The 19,121-nt window shown below is 41.4% G+C and overlaps 1 protein-coding gene across 3 annotated transcripts in view; it reads right to left on the reverse strand.

The window, feature by feature from the left end:
- PAX4 (paired box 4) overlaps window positions 1–19,121 on the reverse strand; it is a 172,684-nt gene that overhangs the window by 42,264 nt on the left and 111,299 nt on the right. For all 3 annotated transcript variants that reach the window (XM_056573085.1, XM_056573083.1, XM_056573082.1), the window contains one exon: window positions 3,426–3,508. In XM_056573085.1, the coding sequence (XP_056429060.1) occupies window positions 3,426–3,508 (83 nt within the window). The remainder of the gene's footprint in view (window positions 1–3,425; window positions 3,509–19,121) is intronic.

Consider the following 19,121-nt stretch of genomic DNA (forward strand, 5'->3'; position numbering starts at 1 on the left):
AGGGCTCAGAAGGGAAGGAGCGACAAGGGGATTTTGGAGAGTACGTTTTTCTGAAATGGTTTTTGGGGGGCATGTTACCTTTAGGAAGCCCTTATGGTGCCAGGACAGCAAAAAAAAACCACATGGCATACCATTTTGGAAACTAGACCCCTCGGGGAATGTAACATGGAATAAAGTGAACCTTAATACCCCACAGGTGTTTCACGACTTTTGCAAATGTAAAAAAAAAAAAAAAAATTTTACCTAAAATGCTTGTTTTCCCAAAAAAAATTTATTTTTAAAAAGGGTAATAGCAGAAAATACCCCTAAAAATTTGAAGCCAAATTTCTCCCGATTCAGAAAACACCCCATATGGGGGTGAAAAGTGCTCTGCTGGCGCACTACAGGTCTCAGAAGAGAAGGAGTCACATTTGGCTTTTTGAACGCAAATTTTGCTCTGGGGGCATGCCGCATTTAGGAAGCCCCTATGGTGCCAGGATAGCAAAAAAAAAAACACATGGCATACCATTTTGGAAACTAGACCCCTCGGGGAACGTAACAAGGGGTTAAGTGAACCTTTATACCCCACAGGTGTTTCACGACTTTTGCATATGTAAAATATTTTTTTTTTTTACCTAAAATGCTTGTTTTCCCAAAAATTTTACATTTTTAAAAAGGGTAAAAGCAGAAAATACCCCCCAAAATTTGAAGCCCAATTTCTCCCGAGTACGGCGATACCCCATATGTGACCCTAAACTGTTGCCTTGAAATACGACAGGGCTCCAAAGTGAGAGCGCCATGCGCATTTGAGGCCTAAATTAGGGATTGCATAGGGGTGGACATAGGGGTATTCTACGCCAGTGATTCCCAAACAGGGTGCCTCCAGCTGTTGCAAAACTCCCAGCATGCCTGGACAGTCAACGGCTGTCCGACAATACTGGGAGTTGTTTTGCAACAGCTGGAGGCTCCGTTCTGGAAACAGTGGCGTACCAGACGTTTTTCATTTTTATTGGGGAGGGGAGGGGGGCTGTGTAGGGGTATGTGTTTATGTAGTGTTTTTTACTTTTTATTTTATTTTTTGTGTTAGTGTAGTGTAGTGTTTTTAGGGTACAGTCGCACAGGCGGGGGGTTCACAGTAGTTTCTCGCTGGCAATTGGAGCTGCAGCAGAAAGTTTGCGGCAGCTCAAATTTGCAGCCAGATACTTACTGTAATCCTCCGCCCATGTGAGTGTACCCTGTACGTTCACATTGTGGGGGGGGGGGGGGGGACATCCAGCTGTTGCATAACTACAACTCCCAGCATGCCCGTTGGCTGTCGGTGACTGCTGAGAGTTGCAGTTTTGCAACAACTGTAGGCACACTGGTTATGTATCACTGAGTTTGTGACCTAACTCAGTGTTTCACAACCAGTGTGCCTCCAGCTGTTGCAAAACTACAACTCCCAGCATGTACGGTGCATGGTGTACGGTGACTGCTGAGAGTTGTAGTTTGCAACAGCTGGAGGCACACCGGTCGTGAAACACTGAGTTAGGTAAAAAAAAACTCTGAGTTTCACAACCAGTGTGCCTTCAGCTGTTGCAAAACTACAACTCTCAGCAGTCACCGACAGCCAACGGGCATGCTGGGAGTTGTAGTTATGCAACCAGCAGATGCACCACTACAACTCCCAGCATGCACTTTAGCTGTTTGTGCAAGCTGGGAGTTGTAGTTATACAACAGCTGAAGGTACACTTTTCCATAGAAAGAATGTGCCTCCAGCTGTTGCAAAACCATAAGTCCCAGCATGCCCATAAGGGAATGCTGGGAGTTGTGGTGGTCTGCCTCCTGCTGTTGCATAACTACAGCTCCCAGCATGCCCTTTTTGTATGCTGGGAGCTGTTGCTAAGCAACAGCAGGAGGCTGTCACTCACCTCCAACGATCCTCGCCGCACAGGTCAGTCCCTCCTCGTCTCCGCTGCCGCAGCTGCTCCTGGGGCCCCGATCCCAACAGGGGCGCCGGGGATCGGGGTCCCCAGCACCGGGGGTCGTCTTCCCGCACCCGCTCACGTCCTCCGGAAGAGGGGCGGAGCGGGTGCGGGAGTGACACCCGCAGCAGGCGCCTGATTGGTCGGCCGGTAATCCGGCCGACGAATCAGGGCGATCGTGAGGTGGCACCAGTGCCACCTCACCCCTGCAGGCTCTGGCTGTTCGGGGCCGTCAGAGACGGCCCCGAACAGCCAGTAATTCCGGGTCACCGGGTCACCGGAGACCCGATTGACCCGGAATCGCCGCAGATCGCTGGACTGAATTGTCCAGCGATCTGCGGCGATCGCCGACATGGGGGGGCATAATGACCCCCCTGGGCGATATGCCGGGATGCCTGCTGAACGATTTCAGCAGGCATCCGGCTCCGGTCCCCAACCAGCTAGCGGTGGGGGCCGGAATTCCCACGGGCGTATGGATACGCCCTCGGTCCTTAAGGACTCGGGATTCAGGGCGTATCCATACGCCCTATGTCCTGAAGAGGTTAAGGGGTTAAAGAGTACCTGTCATGATGTTGTTAAATTTTCGAATCCTCCCAGTTCACTGCCCCCATCATAATAAACCACTCCCTGTCTTTATTTTTTATAATTTTTTAGTTTTCAACCTTGATATTGCTTTGCATTTTCTGCTCAGTCTCAGTCAGATTCACAGACTGGGAAGGGGCGTTACCCAGCAGGCGTAACATCATCTGAAACCATACAGGGGAAAACTTGCTACACAAAGTTCAGAGCAGTTCAGTGTGAGATGAGCTATGATTGGCTAAGGCTGCACACACCCCTCAGCACTCTAGACTGCATTTCCTGATTTTGGACTTCTGCCAGGCAAGCAGGAGTCCAAAGTATGTGCAACAGATGGGGGAAAATGTGCTGTGGACAAGTAGGGAAACACCTAGTGGCAGCCTTTTCAAACACAAATAAAACATAGAAAACTAAACAAAGTACATTAGAAAGATTTTATTTATTTACCATAAAAAGTGCAATAAAAAATGTTTTTTTACTTACAGTGCCCATTTAATGTTTGTGCATAATATTGCGCCTTTTCAATTAAGGCGCAGTTAATAAATACTGTCCACTGCAAGGGGAACTGCACAGCCCTGCAACCCACAGCCAGTTTTTCCAAAAACGTATATTTCAAAAAGGCACAAAAAATGCGCTAAATCACAAAATTGCGCCTTGTTACCGCCAAAAAAATGACAGGAACAGCTTGATAAATCCCCCCACAATTTCTATAGTCTGGGTCAGAACTTTCAGTGTTCCCCTTCACATAGGTGCATTACTTCTAGTGGAGCTTTGGGCTAACCCCAAATGCAGCCGCTCACATGCTCAGACAAGTCATATACTAGAATTTCTAATAATGGACCTTACATCCTTCATATCATACACTGCATACAAACATGAATGTGGCATGATGGTGAATGCACTTACTCTGATTGTGACTTCAGGAAGCTCTGTGTCAGAAGCTAGCTTCTCTCTGGTGGCCATGTCAGGATACTGAACACGTACAAACTCTGTTACCAAAAAGAAAAAGGTAGACAGGATCTATTAGTGACCAACATCTTTGAAGTATACTTTAAATTGAAAGCAAAATACAAGAACAATGTAATGCATTTTACAGTTCATAGAGCTGGCATTCCAATGAGGAAAGAATACAGATAATTCACAAAGTCAAATAGCTGACGTATTCATATTTCTAAATAAACCTATATGCCTAGTTAACTTTCCCAGAACTGATTTTTGTCATACAATTCACTGTGTGCAATGCAAGTTTCTCTGATATGTCCAAAACTCCTTTTGATGTTGTTATGGTGTAATTCTAGTGATTGAATATATTGTAAAATAATTTTTGAAAGGGTTAGGATCCTCTTAAAGGGGTACTCTGGTGGAAAAAAATTTCTTCAAGTCAACTGATGCCAGAAAGTTAAACAGATTTGTAAATTACTTCTATTTAAAAATCTTAATCCTTCCAGTACTTCTGTATGTTCCACAGGAAGTTGCATTTCTTTCTGAAAAAATCTTTTTAGTCTGACCACAGTGCTCTCTGCCGACACCTCTGTCCGTATCAGGAACTGTCTAGAGCAGGAGAGGTTTGCTGTAGTGATTTGCTTGTATTCTGGACAGTTCCTGATACGGACAGAGGTGTCAGCAGAGAGCAGTGTGGTCAGACAGAAAAGAAATTCAAAAAGAAAAAGAATTTCCTATGGAGCATACAGAAGCTGATAAGAACTGGAAGGATTAAGATTTTTAAATAGAAGTAATTTACAAATCTGAAACAAAATATTTAGCCCAGACCTTCTAGGTGAGTATATGTAAATTTAAGAAAGATTCTAAATATATTATTTGGAACTAATGAGTAGAAATTAATATATTAAAAAATTAGATCGTGCTTCAATAATAATGCAATAGGTTTATTAAAATATCACAATATATAAAAAGTTACTCCTCACAGGGCCCTTGTGTGGAGAACATATAAAATTGCAGGCAATCAATTGATACTAAGTATACATAGAATAGATTTAAAACACTGGCATATTATGTGCAGCAAGTAGATGCCTAAATGTAACAAGCAAATGCCTGTAAGGTGCCTGGATGTTTTAATGCACCTGATCCTCTAAGTGGTGATCCCAGATGGTATTCAGGTAGTGGCCAAGCAGAGTCCTATTCTGGAGCGGTGGTGGTTACCTCGGGCTTTTGGTGCTGGCAGGCGCTGATGTATAGAAGATGCCGGGAGACCGTTGGCACTGGCAGGCGCTGGAGATGAAACAGTCCTCACCGCCGGGCTTCAATGCTGGCTGGATGGAACCGGGGACCGTACGCTGGGTACGAGGAGCTCGCCTCGTGTTGCCGGCGTTTGACGTCAGCAGATCTTGGAGCTGAGATCACTGCACAGAGTTGAACTTGTAATCGTTGGACCGGAAGGTACTGGACTGGATAAAATATAGTCCGATGGTTCACAGAAGATAACTGACCGTTGATAGTGGGTACAGTTCACAAATAGCGTTTTATGCCAGTGACTATGTAGACAAGACTAGACGCGTTTCAGGGTTAAATGGTGTAACCCTTTCCTCAGTAGTCATACATGGTTGCCATGAAGGATTGCCTTTTATATAAGAGCACGAATCTCACAAATTGACAAGTTACAAAGTAATAATGAAAACATTGAATGGAATTAAAGGATCGGTTTCCTAGAGAGCAATATTAATATGAACAAAAATAGATATAAGAAATAGTGTATAGTTATTATACATTGTTATAAAGAAATAATAATATTATAGTTTTTTAGAGTTTTAATTAATTAAAGTAGTGGAATAAAGAAGTAAATATCTATGGTGTTAAGTGTGATAGTTATTGGAAATGCAATATATAAACTAATGCTGCAGAAAATATATAGTAATAGTGAGATAGAAAATATATATATATATATATATATATATATATATATATATATATATAGGAAAAAAATGTGTTAGTATAGAAAAAAAAATGGAAATAGGAGTAACAATGTGTATACTAAATTACAGATGAATAATAAAAATGGAAAAATATGAAGATGGAAATAAGAATAAAAATAATAATTATAAAAATAAAAATAAAATGATTCTGAAAATGATAAAAGAAGTTTAAATAAAAATATGGAGATAAAGATGAATAAAAATATATATAAATGTATATGCATATATATATATATATATATATATATATATATATATATATATGTAAAATGAATGGAAATAAAAAAAAATAAAAAATATAAAAAATTAAAATAAAAAATAAAACGAAGGAAAAAAGAAGAAGATAACTCTAAACACATCTTTTTTCCTTAATTTTATTCTTTATTTTTATTTTATTTTCATTTTTATTTTTTATTTTATTTTCATTTTTATTTTTATTTCCATTCTTTTTTTTTTATATATATATATATATATATATATATATATATATATATATATATATGGGTGTGTCTATATATATATTTATATGCATATACATTTATATATATTTTTATTCATCTTTATCTCCATATTTTTATTTATACTTATTTTATCATTTTCAGAATCATTTTATTTTTATTATTATTTTTATTCTTATTTCCATCTTCATATTTTTCCATTTTTATTATTCATCTGTAATAGTATTCATCTGTAATTTAGTATACACATTGTTACTCCTATTTCCATTTTTTATTATTTTTTTCTATACTAACACTTTCTTCTAATTTTTTTCCCTTCATATATATATTTTCTATCTCACTATTACTATATATTTTCTGCAGCATTAGTTTATAAATTGCATTTCCAATAACTATCACACTTTACACCATAGATATTTACTTCTTTATTCCAATGCTTTAATTAATTAAAACTCTAAAAAACTACAATATTATTATTTCTTTATAACAATGTATAATAACTATACACTATTTCTTATATCTATTTTTGTTCATATTAATATTGCTCTCTAGGAAACCGATCCTTTAATTCCATTCAATGTTTTCATTATTACTTTGTAACTTGTCAATTTGTGAGATCCGTGCTCTTATATAAAAGGCAATCCTTCATGGCAACCATGTATGACTACTGAGGAAAGGGTTACACCATTTAACCCTGAAACGCATCTAGTCTTGTCTACATAGTCACTGGCATAAAACGCTATTTGTGAACTGTACCCACTATCAACGGTCAGTTATCTTCTGTGAACCATCGGACTATATTCTATCCAGTCCAGTACCGTCCGGTCCAACGATTACAAGTTCATCTCTGTGCAGTGATCCCAGCTCCAAGATCTGCTGACGTCCCACGCCGGCAACACGAGGCGAGCTCCTCGTACCCAGCGTACGGTCCCCGGTTCCATGCAGCCAGCACTGTTTCATCTCCAGTGCCTGCCAGCACCATCGGTCTCCTGGCATCTTCTATACATCAGCACCTGCCAGCGCCAAAAGCCAGAGGTAACCACCACCACTCCAGAATAGGACTCTGCTTGGCCACTACCTGAATACCATCTGGGATCACCGCTTAGAGGATCAGGTGCATTAAAACATCCAGGCACCTTACACCATTGCTTGCCTCCAGTTTGAACTGCCAGAGTTGTCATAAAAAGGACGGGTAACACCAATTTTCAAATTGCTACAAACTGTCCAATATTTTAATAATGATACATTTCATCATAACTATTCTTATGCGGTAATTAGCCAAGCAAGCACATAGGCTTTCCCTATTATTTGATTTGTGCAACAGGCATTTGCTTGTTACATTTAGGCATCTGCTTGCTGCACATAATATGCCAGTGTTATAAATCTATTCTATGTATACTTAGTATCAATTGATTGCCTGCAATTTTATATGTTCTCCACACAAGGGCCCTGTGAGGAGTAACTTTTTATATATTGTGATATTTTAATAAACCTATTGCATTATTATTGAAGCACGATCTAATTTTTTAATATATTAATTTCTACTCATTAGTTCCAAATAATATTTTTATAATCTATCTTAAATTTACATATACTCACCTAGAAGGTCCGGGCTAAATATTTTGTTTCTGGTTTTCACTTTTCTGCAACTGAGGTATAGTTTCAAGCCCTAGTTTAACCTCGGTGTGTATTAATTGTGAGCTGCACATACAACTTCCTTTTTAATTTACAAATCTGTTTAACTTCCTGGCACCAGTTGAGTTGAATTTTTTTTCCCACCAGAGTACCCCTTTAACCTCTTAAGGACGCAGGGCGTACCTGTACGCCCTGCAACCGGTCCCGGTGTTTAAAACGGGGTCACGCCATGACCCCGCATCACACTGGGTTGGTCTTGGCTGCTATTCATAGCCGGGACCCTGGGCTAACCGCGTGCAGCACTGATCGTTGTGCCGCGCGCTATTAACCCTTCAGTCGCGGTGATCAAAGTTGATCGCCGCGCTGCAAATTAAAGTAAACGCTTCCCGGCAGCTCAGTCGGGCTGCTCGGGACTATTGCGATAAAATCGCGATGTCCCGATCAGCTGGGACACGAGCAGAGGTCCCCTTACCTTGCTCCGTTGCGTCCGATCAGCGTTTGATTGCTCCAAGCCTGAGGTACAGGCTTGAGCAATTGAGCCCCTATCTCGCTGACAGTGTGTGCAGTGTTATAGGTCCCTATGGGAGCTATAGCACTCCAAAAAAAAAAAAAAAAGTGGAAAAAAAAATTAACAAAGGTCATTTAACCCCTTCCCTAATAAAAGTTTGAATCACCCCCCTTTCGTATTGCGTATTTTTGGTCACTTTTTATATATATAAAAAAAAAAGAATAAAAAGCGATCAAAAAGTCTGATCAATGCAAAATGCAAAAAATGAGCCCTCCTACCGGCCCCTACGCGGAAAAATAAAAAAGTTATAGAGGTCAGAAGATGACAATTTTAAACGTATACATTTTCCTGCATGTAGTTATGATTTTTTCCAGAAGTACTACAAAATGAAACCTATATAAGTAGGGTATCATTTTAACCATATCACCTACAGAATAAAGATAAGGTGTCATTTTTACCAAAAAATGTACTGAGTAGAAAAGGAAGCCCCCAAAAGATACAAAATAAAAAAATTCTTCAATTTTGTCGCACAATGAATTTTTTCCGTTTCGCTGTGGATTTTTGGATAAAATGACTAATGTCACTGCAAAGTAGAATTGGTGGCACAAAAAATAAGCCATAATATGGAATTTTATGTGCAAAATTTAAAGTGTTTTGATTTTTAGAAGGTGATGAGGAAAAAATGAAAATGCAAAAACGGAAAAACAATGAGTCCTTAAGGGGTTAAGATCTATATTTATATAATTACTAGACCAATTTTCCTGACTATTGGTCATGTTTAGTATCTATCTGATCATGAAGAGGTAATATGATGTGTAAAAGGATGACTTGTTGGTATCTGATTCTGAATGGATCCAACTGAACACATGTATACTTTCTCCCAATGTACCTGGGAGCAGACAAAGTACAATACCACACATAATGGCCCTCATTTACTATTGCAAACCCGACATGTTTTGTCAGGTTGTGCGCCAGATTCTGGCGCATTGCGCCAGAATCTGCGCCACAAATTCTGTCTGCGCCAGAATGTGCGCCAGAATTGGAAAAACCCTGACTAACTCTCCATTTTGCTGTGAAAACCCGAAAAAATGGGCGTGACCGCCGGGGAAAGGGGGGCGTGGTCTCTGAAAAGGGGCGTGTTCCCGACATTTTCACACAAACCCAACATATTTACTAAGGTTTCCACATAAAATGCGGTGGATTTGAGCTGAGGAAAACCAGACAGATCAGAGCATGTGTAAAAAAAAGCAAAATGTAGGGAAAGTGTCAAATGTAGGGAAACCTTAGTAAATACCGTGGAAAATAAATTGTAGGGAATTAAAACCCACAAAGAAACCTACACTCCACTCTTAGTAAATGAGGGCCAATCTCTTAAGTATAGAACTGTTCTGTTTTTTTCTCTCTTTTATATAACTGTTAATGCACAGAGCTGTACAGAAAGTCAGTAAGGAGCTAGTCATAGACGTAGTATCACTTGGGGCTCATCCACCTCCTGTGTAGGACATTGTCCTGGTAATTATCTTAACCTGGTCCCTACTGAGAGCTGCTCCCAGTCTGTGGAGAGAAGCTATACAAGAGCCCCATACCATCACGCTAGGATCTCAGTAGGCTCCAAGCAAGGGCTACGACCAAGTGGCTGAACCTCAAAAACTTGCATATTGCAGATGAGACTAGCAGTTCCAGTTGTCAATTAAGACTTACTTCTGTGTAAGGGTGGGAACCAACCAGCTGGAATCAATCTCACTAAGGGTACATTCCCACACAGCGTATTTGCTGCGTATTTGCTGCTGCGTATTTTATTTTCCCTGTTGAAGTCAATGGGTAGGAAAATACGCAGCACCAAATACGCAGCAAATACGCAGCAAAATACGCCACGTGGGAATGCACCCTAAATGAAATAGAGGGACTAGTGACACAACATGAGTTTGAGCAAAGACTGCTTTCATTAGGTACCATAAAAAACTTGAGTTTTGTGAGTTACCCTAGCTCTAGGCAATTGCTGTATCTCCAATTGTAGTAAACTCTGTTATTCCAGTAAAGATTGTTCCTTGTTTAAAGGGGTTATCCAGCATTAGAAAAGCAGAACTGACTTGTCTGTAGTTTGGGTGGGGTTTTGCAGCCTGTTCCATTGAAGTTGATTGAGCCAAGTTGAAATAGTGTCCAACAGAGAACAAAGAAGATATAGCACTCACCCTTTAGGTTGGCAAACATGGAGGGACTTTATTAGGACATCACAAAGATGCAATACATCACACGGGAGAGAGAAAAGAGGAGGAGCTCAGTGGACCCGATTTGCGGTCTATACACAGCTTGGTCACGCGATCAGGTGTGACCAAGTGGGGTACAGGTGTGGAGTTTTGTTTACCATTAGTCTTAGTCAAAAGAATCTGAAGACCTGATGGGAACCATATGCTACCTGTGTGTTTTGTTTGAAATGTTTTCTCTCAAGTGTTGTTACTTTGAGTATACTAAAGTAAGAAGGGAATTACTTTTAAATCAGGTCCCAAGCAGTGCTTTTCTTTGTGATTCTGTACTCAGTGTTTCTGCTATTCATTAAACAAGCCTGATGGAGTGGAACACAGGATCTGTTGTGAGTCCTGAGAAGCTAGGAGAGGAATGTTTCAGAAGAGATAGCAAGACAAACTTATTAGCAACAGAGGACTTTTCCAACTCGGAGTGGTCTTAATAACTTCAATGCACTGTAATTTGGTAGCAATTTTGTTCCCCAAAAAATATAGAACTTTTACCACATTTACTATGTTTTTTTTGTCACTTTTGTTAACACATTTCCACTGGCCCCAAAAAGGGGGCATTACTTCTGTAAATCAGGCATGGCTTCTGGGGAAATGGGTGTGGCGTTAGGTGTCTCAAAAAATTTATCAAATTCTGCTGCATGTTTGAGCCAACTAATAAGTGGTTTAAAATTAAACTAAACAGTCTTCAGATGCCCCAGAATTATCAATCAGCCAGATACACTAATAAATCAGGTCCATTTGAAGCCCCTCTGTCTAAGAATTAGACAGTTTAAGTAAATCTGGACCAATATGTGTATTTGTATTATCAGAATAATTAGTACATTTTTAATGGCTCAGGGAAGCAGAAGTAAATACATGTGCTCTCTGCCACTGAGGTGAGGTGGTTTACTGCTGTGGCCTGTGATCACCAAAAAGAAGCGCGTGACGCAAAACACATTGTCAGGGCTGGTATTTTCTTGGCACTGTAATTATGTGCAACATAATCTTCTTTTCAGGCTGATGCTTACTGCTTTGTAATATTCTGTGACCAGCATATTTGTTAGATACCAAGTTATTATGTGATACCACTGTGCTATGGCCCACTATATACACAATGCTGCAGTATATATTAACCCCTTAAGGACTCAGCATATTTTCACCTAACCCCAGCCATTTTACACCTTAGGACCCGGCCATTTTTTGCACATCTGACCACTGTCACTTTAAACATTAATAAGTCTGGAATGCTTTTAGTTATCATTCTGATTCCGAGATTGTTTTTTCGTGACATATTCTACTTTAACCCCTTAACGACGCAGGACGTATATTTACGTCCTGCGCCGGCTCCCGCGATATGAAGCGTGATCGCGCCGCGATCCTGCATCATATCGCGTCGGTCCCGGCGCTCATCAACGGCCGGGACCCGCGGCTAATACCACACATCGCCGATCCCGGCGATGTGCGGTATTAACCCTTTAGAAGCGGCGGTCAAAGCTGACCGCCGCTTCTAAAGTGAAACTGAAAGTGACCCGGCTGCTCAGTCGGGCTGTTCGGGACCGCCGCGGTGAAATCGCGGCGTCCCGAACAGCTGATCGGACACCGGGAGGGCCCTTACCTGCCTCCTCGGTGTCCGATCGACGAATGACTGCTCTGTGCCTGAGATCCATGTTAATACACGCCAGTGATCAGCATAGGAGATCAGTGTGTGCAGTGTTATAGGTCCCTATGGGACCTATAACACTGCAAAAAAAAAAAGTAAAAAAAAAGTGTTAATAAAGGTCATTTAACCCCTTCCCTAATAAAAGTTTGAATCACCCCCCTTTTCCCATAAAAAAAAATAAAACAGTGTTAAAAAATAAATAAATAAACATATGTGCGTAAATGTCCGAACTATAAAAATTTATCATTAATTAAACCGCACGGTCAATGGCGTACGCGCAAAAAAATTCCAAAGTCCAAAAAAGCGTATTTTGGTCACTTTTTATACCATTAAAAAAATGAATAAAAAGTGATCAAAAAGTCCGATCAAAACAAAAATCATATCGATAAAAACTTCAGATCACGGCGCAAAAAATTAGTCCTCATACCGCCCTGTACGTGGAAAAATAAAAAAGTTCTAGGGGTCAGAAGATTACATTTTTAAACGTATAAATTTTCTTGCATGTAGTTATGATTTTTTCCAGAAGTGCGACAAAATCAAACCTATATAAGTAGGGTATCATTTTAAACGTATGGACCTACAGAATAATTATAAGGTGTAATTTTTACCGAAATATGCACTGCGTAGAAACGGAAGCCACCAAAAGTTACAAAATGGCGTTTTTTTTTCGATTTTGTCGCACAATGATTTTTTTTTCCGTTTTGCCGTGCATTTTTGGGTAAAATGACTGTCACTGCAAAGTAGAATTGGCGACGCAAAAAATAAGCCATAATATGGATTTTTAGGTGGAAAATTGAAAGGGTTATGATTTTTAAAAGGTAAGGAGGAAAAAACGAAAGTGCAAAAATGGAAAAACCCTGAGTCCTTAAGGGGTTAACATAGTGGTAAAATTTTTTGGTAATTTGCATCCTTTGTTGGTGAAAAATCCCCAAGTTTGATGAAAAATGTGAAAATTTTGCATTTTTCCAACTTTGAAGCTCTCTGCTTGTAAGGAAAATGGATATTCCAAATACATTTTTTTTAATTCACATATACAATATGTCTACTTTATGTTTGCATCATAAAATTGACCTGTTTTTACTTTTGGAAGACACCAGAGGGCTTCAAAGTTCAGCAGCAATTTTCCAATTTTTCACTAAATTTCCAAACTCACAACTTCAGGGACCAGTTCAGGTTTGAAGTGGATTTGAAGGGTCTTCATATAAGAAATACCCCACAAATGACTCCATTATAAAAAAACTGCACCCCCCAAAGTATTCAAAATGACATTCAGTCAGCGTTTAACCCTTTAGGTGTTTCACAGGAATAGCAGCAAAGTGAAGGAGAAATGTCACAATCTTCATTTTTTACACTCGCATGTTCTTGTAGACCCAATTTTTGCATTTTTACAAGGGGTAAAAGGAGAAAATTTATACTTGTGTTTGTAGCCCAATTTCTCTCGAGTAAGCACATACCTCATATGCCTATGTAAATTGTTCGGCGGGCGCAGTAGAGTGCTCAGAAGCGAAGGAGCGACAAGGGGATTTTGGAGAGTACGTTTTTCTGAAATGGTTTTTGGGGGGCATGTTGCATTCAGGAAACCCCTATGGTGCCAGAACAGCAAAAAAAAAAAAAAAAAACACACATGGCATACCATTTTGGAAACTAGATCCCTTGAGGAACGTAACAAGGAATTAAGTGAGCCTTAATACCCCACAGGGGTTTCACGACCTTTGCATATGTAAACATTTTTATTTTTTTTTCACTAAAATGTGTTTCCCACTAAATTTCACATTTTTGCAAGGGTTAATAGCAGAAAAAAAAAAAAAATTTGTAACCCCATCTCTTCTGAGTATGGACATACCCCATAAGTTGACCTGAAGTGCACTACGGGCGAACTACAATGCTCAGAATAGAAGGAGTCATATTTGGCTTTTTGAGAGCAAGTTTTGCTTGGGGGGCATGTTGCATTTAGGAAGCCCCTATGGTGCCAGAACAGCAAAAAAAAAAAAAAAAAAAAAACACATGGCATACCATTTTGGAAACTAGATCCCTTGAGGAACGTAACAAGGAATTAAGTGAGCCTTAATACCCCACAGGGGTTTCACGACCTTTGCATATGTAAACATTTTTATTTATTTTTTTCACTAAAATGTGTGTTTCCCACCAAATTTCACATTTTTGCAAGGGTTAATTGCAGAAAATACCCCCCAAAATTTGTAACCCCATCTCTTCTGAGTATGGAGGTACCCCATAAGTGGACGTCAAGTGCACTGCAGGAGCGCCACAATGCTCAGAAGAGAAGGAGTCACATTTGCAAACTTTGCTGAAATGGGGGGGACATGTCGCATTTAGGAAGCCCCTATGGTGCCAGGATAGCACAAAAAAAAACCACATGGCATCACATTTTGGAAACTAGACCCCTTGAGGAACATAACAAGGGGTAAAGTAAGCCTTAATACCCCACAGGGGTTTCACGACTTTTGCATATGTAAAATAAATGTTAAAAAATTCACTAAAATGTGGGTTTTCCCCAAAATTAAAAATTTTTACAAGGGTTAATAGCAGAAAAGACCCCCCAAAATTTATAAATAAATTTCTTTGGAATAAGGACATACCTTAATTTTTGAGGATTTTCGCTCCGCGGGTGCACACCAGGTCTTGGAGTGGGAGGTCAGTCAGGGGCCTTGAGCTTATCATAGCAGCCAGGATGTGGGACCCCCCCCCCTCAAAACTAAAACTAAAAAAAATATGCCCACCCCAAACCCTATGTCCCTAACCTGTTGCCTCAAATGCGCACCCGCTCAGTTGGAGAGAGAGCGCTGCGCATTTGAGGCAACAGAAAAAAGTTCCCAATGATAGGGATTCAGTGACCTATGACCCATTTTTGAAAAAACACCCCCAGAGGTCTTATCAGGTTTTTTTTTTTTCAGGTTTTTTTGGGCAATTTGGTGATTTATGGGATGTACATTATATTTTGGAATGTACTCTGGACTTGGTACATTGGTCAAATTATGGAAAATTCAAATGAAAAGGGAAAATTTAGGGCTCCATGGAAGTGTGATACTCCCTGAAGCAGCCTATGCAGAGGCCCGGATTATCTGGGTAAGTGTCACATTGATACCTGGTGTCCCTCCGCATCCCCTTCCTGTAACACACTCTGCATTTTTTCTGGGATCGCCCCTTCTTTCCACTGTGGGGGACCTCACCTGGAAAGTGTTGGCCTGGGACGATCCTGGCGCCTATAACTCCAGACCCTTGGGAAGTTCGCCCTGATCTTTCCCGGTCAGCAAAGATCAGGAACCTTAGGACTTCTTCTTGGTACTGGAGGAATGTCCCTGTGTTGCCAGCGTACTGGGATAGTACAAAAGCGTTGTACATGGCAACCTGTACCAAGTAGACCGCAACTTTTTTGTACCATGCCCGTCTTTTCAACATGGCGTTATATGGCTTGAGGACTTGATCTGAGAGATCAACTCCCCCCATATACCGATTATAGTCCAGAATACAATGGGGCTTGAGGACCAGTCCCACGGTACCTCGCACAGGGACAGGGGTGCTGCCGTTCCCATGAATAGTGGTGAGTATAAAGACATCCCTCTTACCCTTATATGTGACCAACAACAGGTTATCATGGGTCAGGGCACGGGACTCACCCTTGGGGATAGGCGTCTTAAAATTTAGAGGGAGGCCTCTCTGGTTCTTCCGCACGGTCCCACAAGCGGACGTGCATTTGGTGGAAAGGGATTTGAACAGAGGGATGCTGGTATAAAAGTTATCCACGTATACGTGGAAACCCTTATCCAGCAATGGGTACATAAGGTCCCAAACAATTTTCCCGCTAACACCCAGAGTGGGGGAACAATCTGGGGGTTCAATACGGGAATCTCGTCCCTCATATACTCTAAACCTGCAAGTGTACCCGGAGGTACTCTCGCAGAGTTTATAGAGCTTCACGCCATACCGCGCCCGCTTTGAGGGAATATACTGGCGGAAGAGGAGTCTCCCCTTAAAACTGATGAGAGACTCATCTACCGAGAGGTCCCTGAGCGGTACATAGGCCTCCAAAAATTTGGCCCCAAAGTGATCGATGGCCGGCCTCACTTTGTAAAGCCGGTCATAGGCGGGATCACCTCGGGGCGGACATGCCGCATTATCTGCATAATGCAGGCATTTCCAAATCGCCTCGTGCCGCTTCCGTGTCATCGCCATACTGTAAAGCGGGGTCTGATAGAGGACGTCCCCGCTCCAGTAATGACGGACACTTGGTTCTCTGTCCAGGCCCATATGCAGCCCCAAAATGTCCTCATTTCCGCTGCATCAATGGCGCGCCATTCATTGGACCTGGCCAAAAAGGAATCGGGGTGGTGGGCAATGAACTGCTGGGCATACAAGTTCGTTTGCTCCACCATGTGATTTACGAGGCTGTCACTGAAAAAAAAACTTTAAAAAGTCCAGATCAGTGAAGCCAGCCGTGTCAATCCGAATTCCTGAGTCGCCAACAAACTCAGGAATCCATGGCTGATAATCCTGTGGGGGGCTCCAGACAGGGTCATCGGAAGGGGGCTCCGGTGCACTTGTCTGGGGGGCCGGACTCATATTACGAACGGCATTGCCACTTGTACTAGTGTCGGCCACTGGGTCACTCTCATGGGGGGTGCGTGGCCTCGCTTGGCGGCGTCTCCGCCGCCGTACAGGGGACTCATAATCACTACTAGATGATGAGAAGGGCGAGGAAGAACACAAAAAAGTTGGATCTTCCTCGTCCTCACTGGCAGATTCGGAGTCGGAGGCTAAAAAAGCGTAATCCTCCGCTGATGAAAATGCCCGGCGAGCCATCGCCTTTTTTCTACGGTGGTGGTGGGGGGGGGTGTCAGTGGCAGGGGGGAGGGGGTGTGTGCGGGGGTGGGGGGTGGCGGGGAAGTATGTAGTGCTTGGTGTAAAAAGTGTAATAACAGTAATAGAAAAAAAAAAGCTGCGGAAAAAAAAAAGAAAAAGAAAAAAGGGGTGGCGCACGCAGCTCCCTGAACCCCTAATTGGACCCGGGGTAAGGGATCAGACCCTAATAGGACCCCTGGGGACCTATTAGGGGGTCAGGGGAGGGGGGGGTACTTTCTTTTTTTACTTTTTTTTTTTACTTTTATTTCACTTTTTTACTTATTTACTCCTACCTGTCCCTGCAATCAGCTCTCCCTATTCTACGGCTCCTGAGGGGGCTCCGGAGCTCTGAGGGGGGGATCCACGGCTTCTTCTCACTGCTGCACCCGCTGACTGAACGAAAAGAGCTGGTGCAGCATCGGGAAGGAGCCGTTAACCCCTCCTCTACCGCTCTGCTATTGGCTGGACGATCGCCAGCCAATAGCAGCGTTGCTGGGGCGTATTGTCACCGCTCCCCGGCGCTCCCCAGCAACGGCAGGTGATTGGCGGTGTAATTGTACACCGCCGATCACCATTTATTTCCAGGTCACCGGGTCACAAGTGACCCGAATCGCCGAAGATCGCTTGCGTGATTTCACAAGCGATCTCCGGCGATCGCCGACATGCGGGGGTCCCGGGACCCCCCTTGGCATTTGCACGGCATGCCTGATGAAGGATATCAGCAGACATGCCATTCCGATCTCTGCCCCGCGCACGGCAGGGACCGAAAAATGCCAGGACGTACGGGGACGTCCTGGGTCCTTAAAGCCCAGGGTGCGGGGACGTCCCCGTACGTCCTGGGTCCTTAAGAGGTTAAAGGGGTACTCTGGCGGAAAACTTTTTTTTTTTTAAATGAACTGGGGCCAGAAAGTTAAACAGATTTGTAAATTACTTCTATTAAAAAATCTTAATCCTTCCAGTACTTATAAGCTTCTGTATGCTCCACAGGAAGTTGTATTTCTTTCTGGAAATCTTTTTAGTCTGACCACAGAGCTCTCTGCCGACACCTCTGTCCATGTCAGGAACTGTCCAGAGTAGCATAGGTTTACTATAGGGATTTTCTCCTGCTCTGGACAGTTCCTGATATGGACATCAGGTGTCAGCAGAGAACACTGTGGACAACACAAAAAAGAAATTAAAAAAATAAAGATTTTCCTCTGTAGCAAACAGCTGCTAAAAAGTACTGAAAGGATTAAGATTTTTAATGGAAGTAATTTACAAATCTGTTTAACTTTCTGCAACCAGTTCATTTAAAAAAAAAAAAAGTTTTCTAAAGTACCCCTTTAAGGACTCAAAACAATCTTCGCTTTTGTACTTTAGTTTTTTCCTCCTCACCTTCTAAAAATCATAATGTTTTCAATTTCGCACCTACAGACCCATATAAGGGCTTGTTTTTTGCCTCACCAATTTTACTTTGTAATGACATTACTTATTTTGTAACATAATCTGCGGCAAATGAAAAATTATTTGTGGGGTAAAATGAAAAAAAAAATGCCATTGTGCAACTTTTTAGGGCTTCTGTTTCTACGCACTTTTTGGTAAGACTGAAACCTTATATTTATTCTGTAGGTCTAGGTCCATACGGTTACAGGTATACCTAATATGTGTAGGTTTTATTTATTTGACTTTAAAAAAAAAATTATAACTACATGCACCAAAAGTAGTGTGTCTAAAATTGTCATCTTCTGACCACTAAAACTTTTAAATTTTTCTGCGTACGGGGCTATATGGGGGCTCATTTTATGTGCCGTGATCTTTAGTTTTTATCAGTAGTATTGAGCGGCATAGGCCATATTCGAATCCGCGATATTTCGTGAATATATGGACGAATATTCTTCATATATTCGCTAAATTCGCATATTCGTAATATTCACGTTTTATTTTCGCATATGCGAAAATTCGCACGCCAGTCTCACACAGTAGTATTAGAGCCTTCTTTACACCACACAAGCTGGAAGCAGAGAGGGATGATCACTAAGATGTGTACTGTGAAAAAATAAATAAAAAAAAAACGAATATTAGTAATTACAAATATATAGTGCTATATTCGCGAATTACGATATTCGCGAATAAAATTCATATAGCGAATATTCGCGAGCAACACTATTCATCAGTACCATTTTTGTTTTTGATGGAACTTTTAGATCGCTTTTTATTAATATTTTTATGGTATATGCAGTGACCAAAAATTCTCAATTTTGGACTTTGGTATTTTTTTTACGTGTACGCCATCAACCGTGCGTGTTAGCTAACCTTATATTTTAAGAGTTCGGACATTTAC

This window comes from Hyla sarda, chromosome 4, assembly GCF_029499605.1.
Source record: "Hyla sarda isolate aHylSar1 chromosome 4, aHylSar1.hap1, whole genome shotgun sequence".
NCBI classification, from domain to species: domain Eukaryota; kingdom Metazoa; phylum Chordata; class Amphibia; order Anura; family Hylidae; genus Hyla; species Hyla sarda.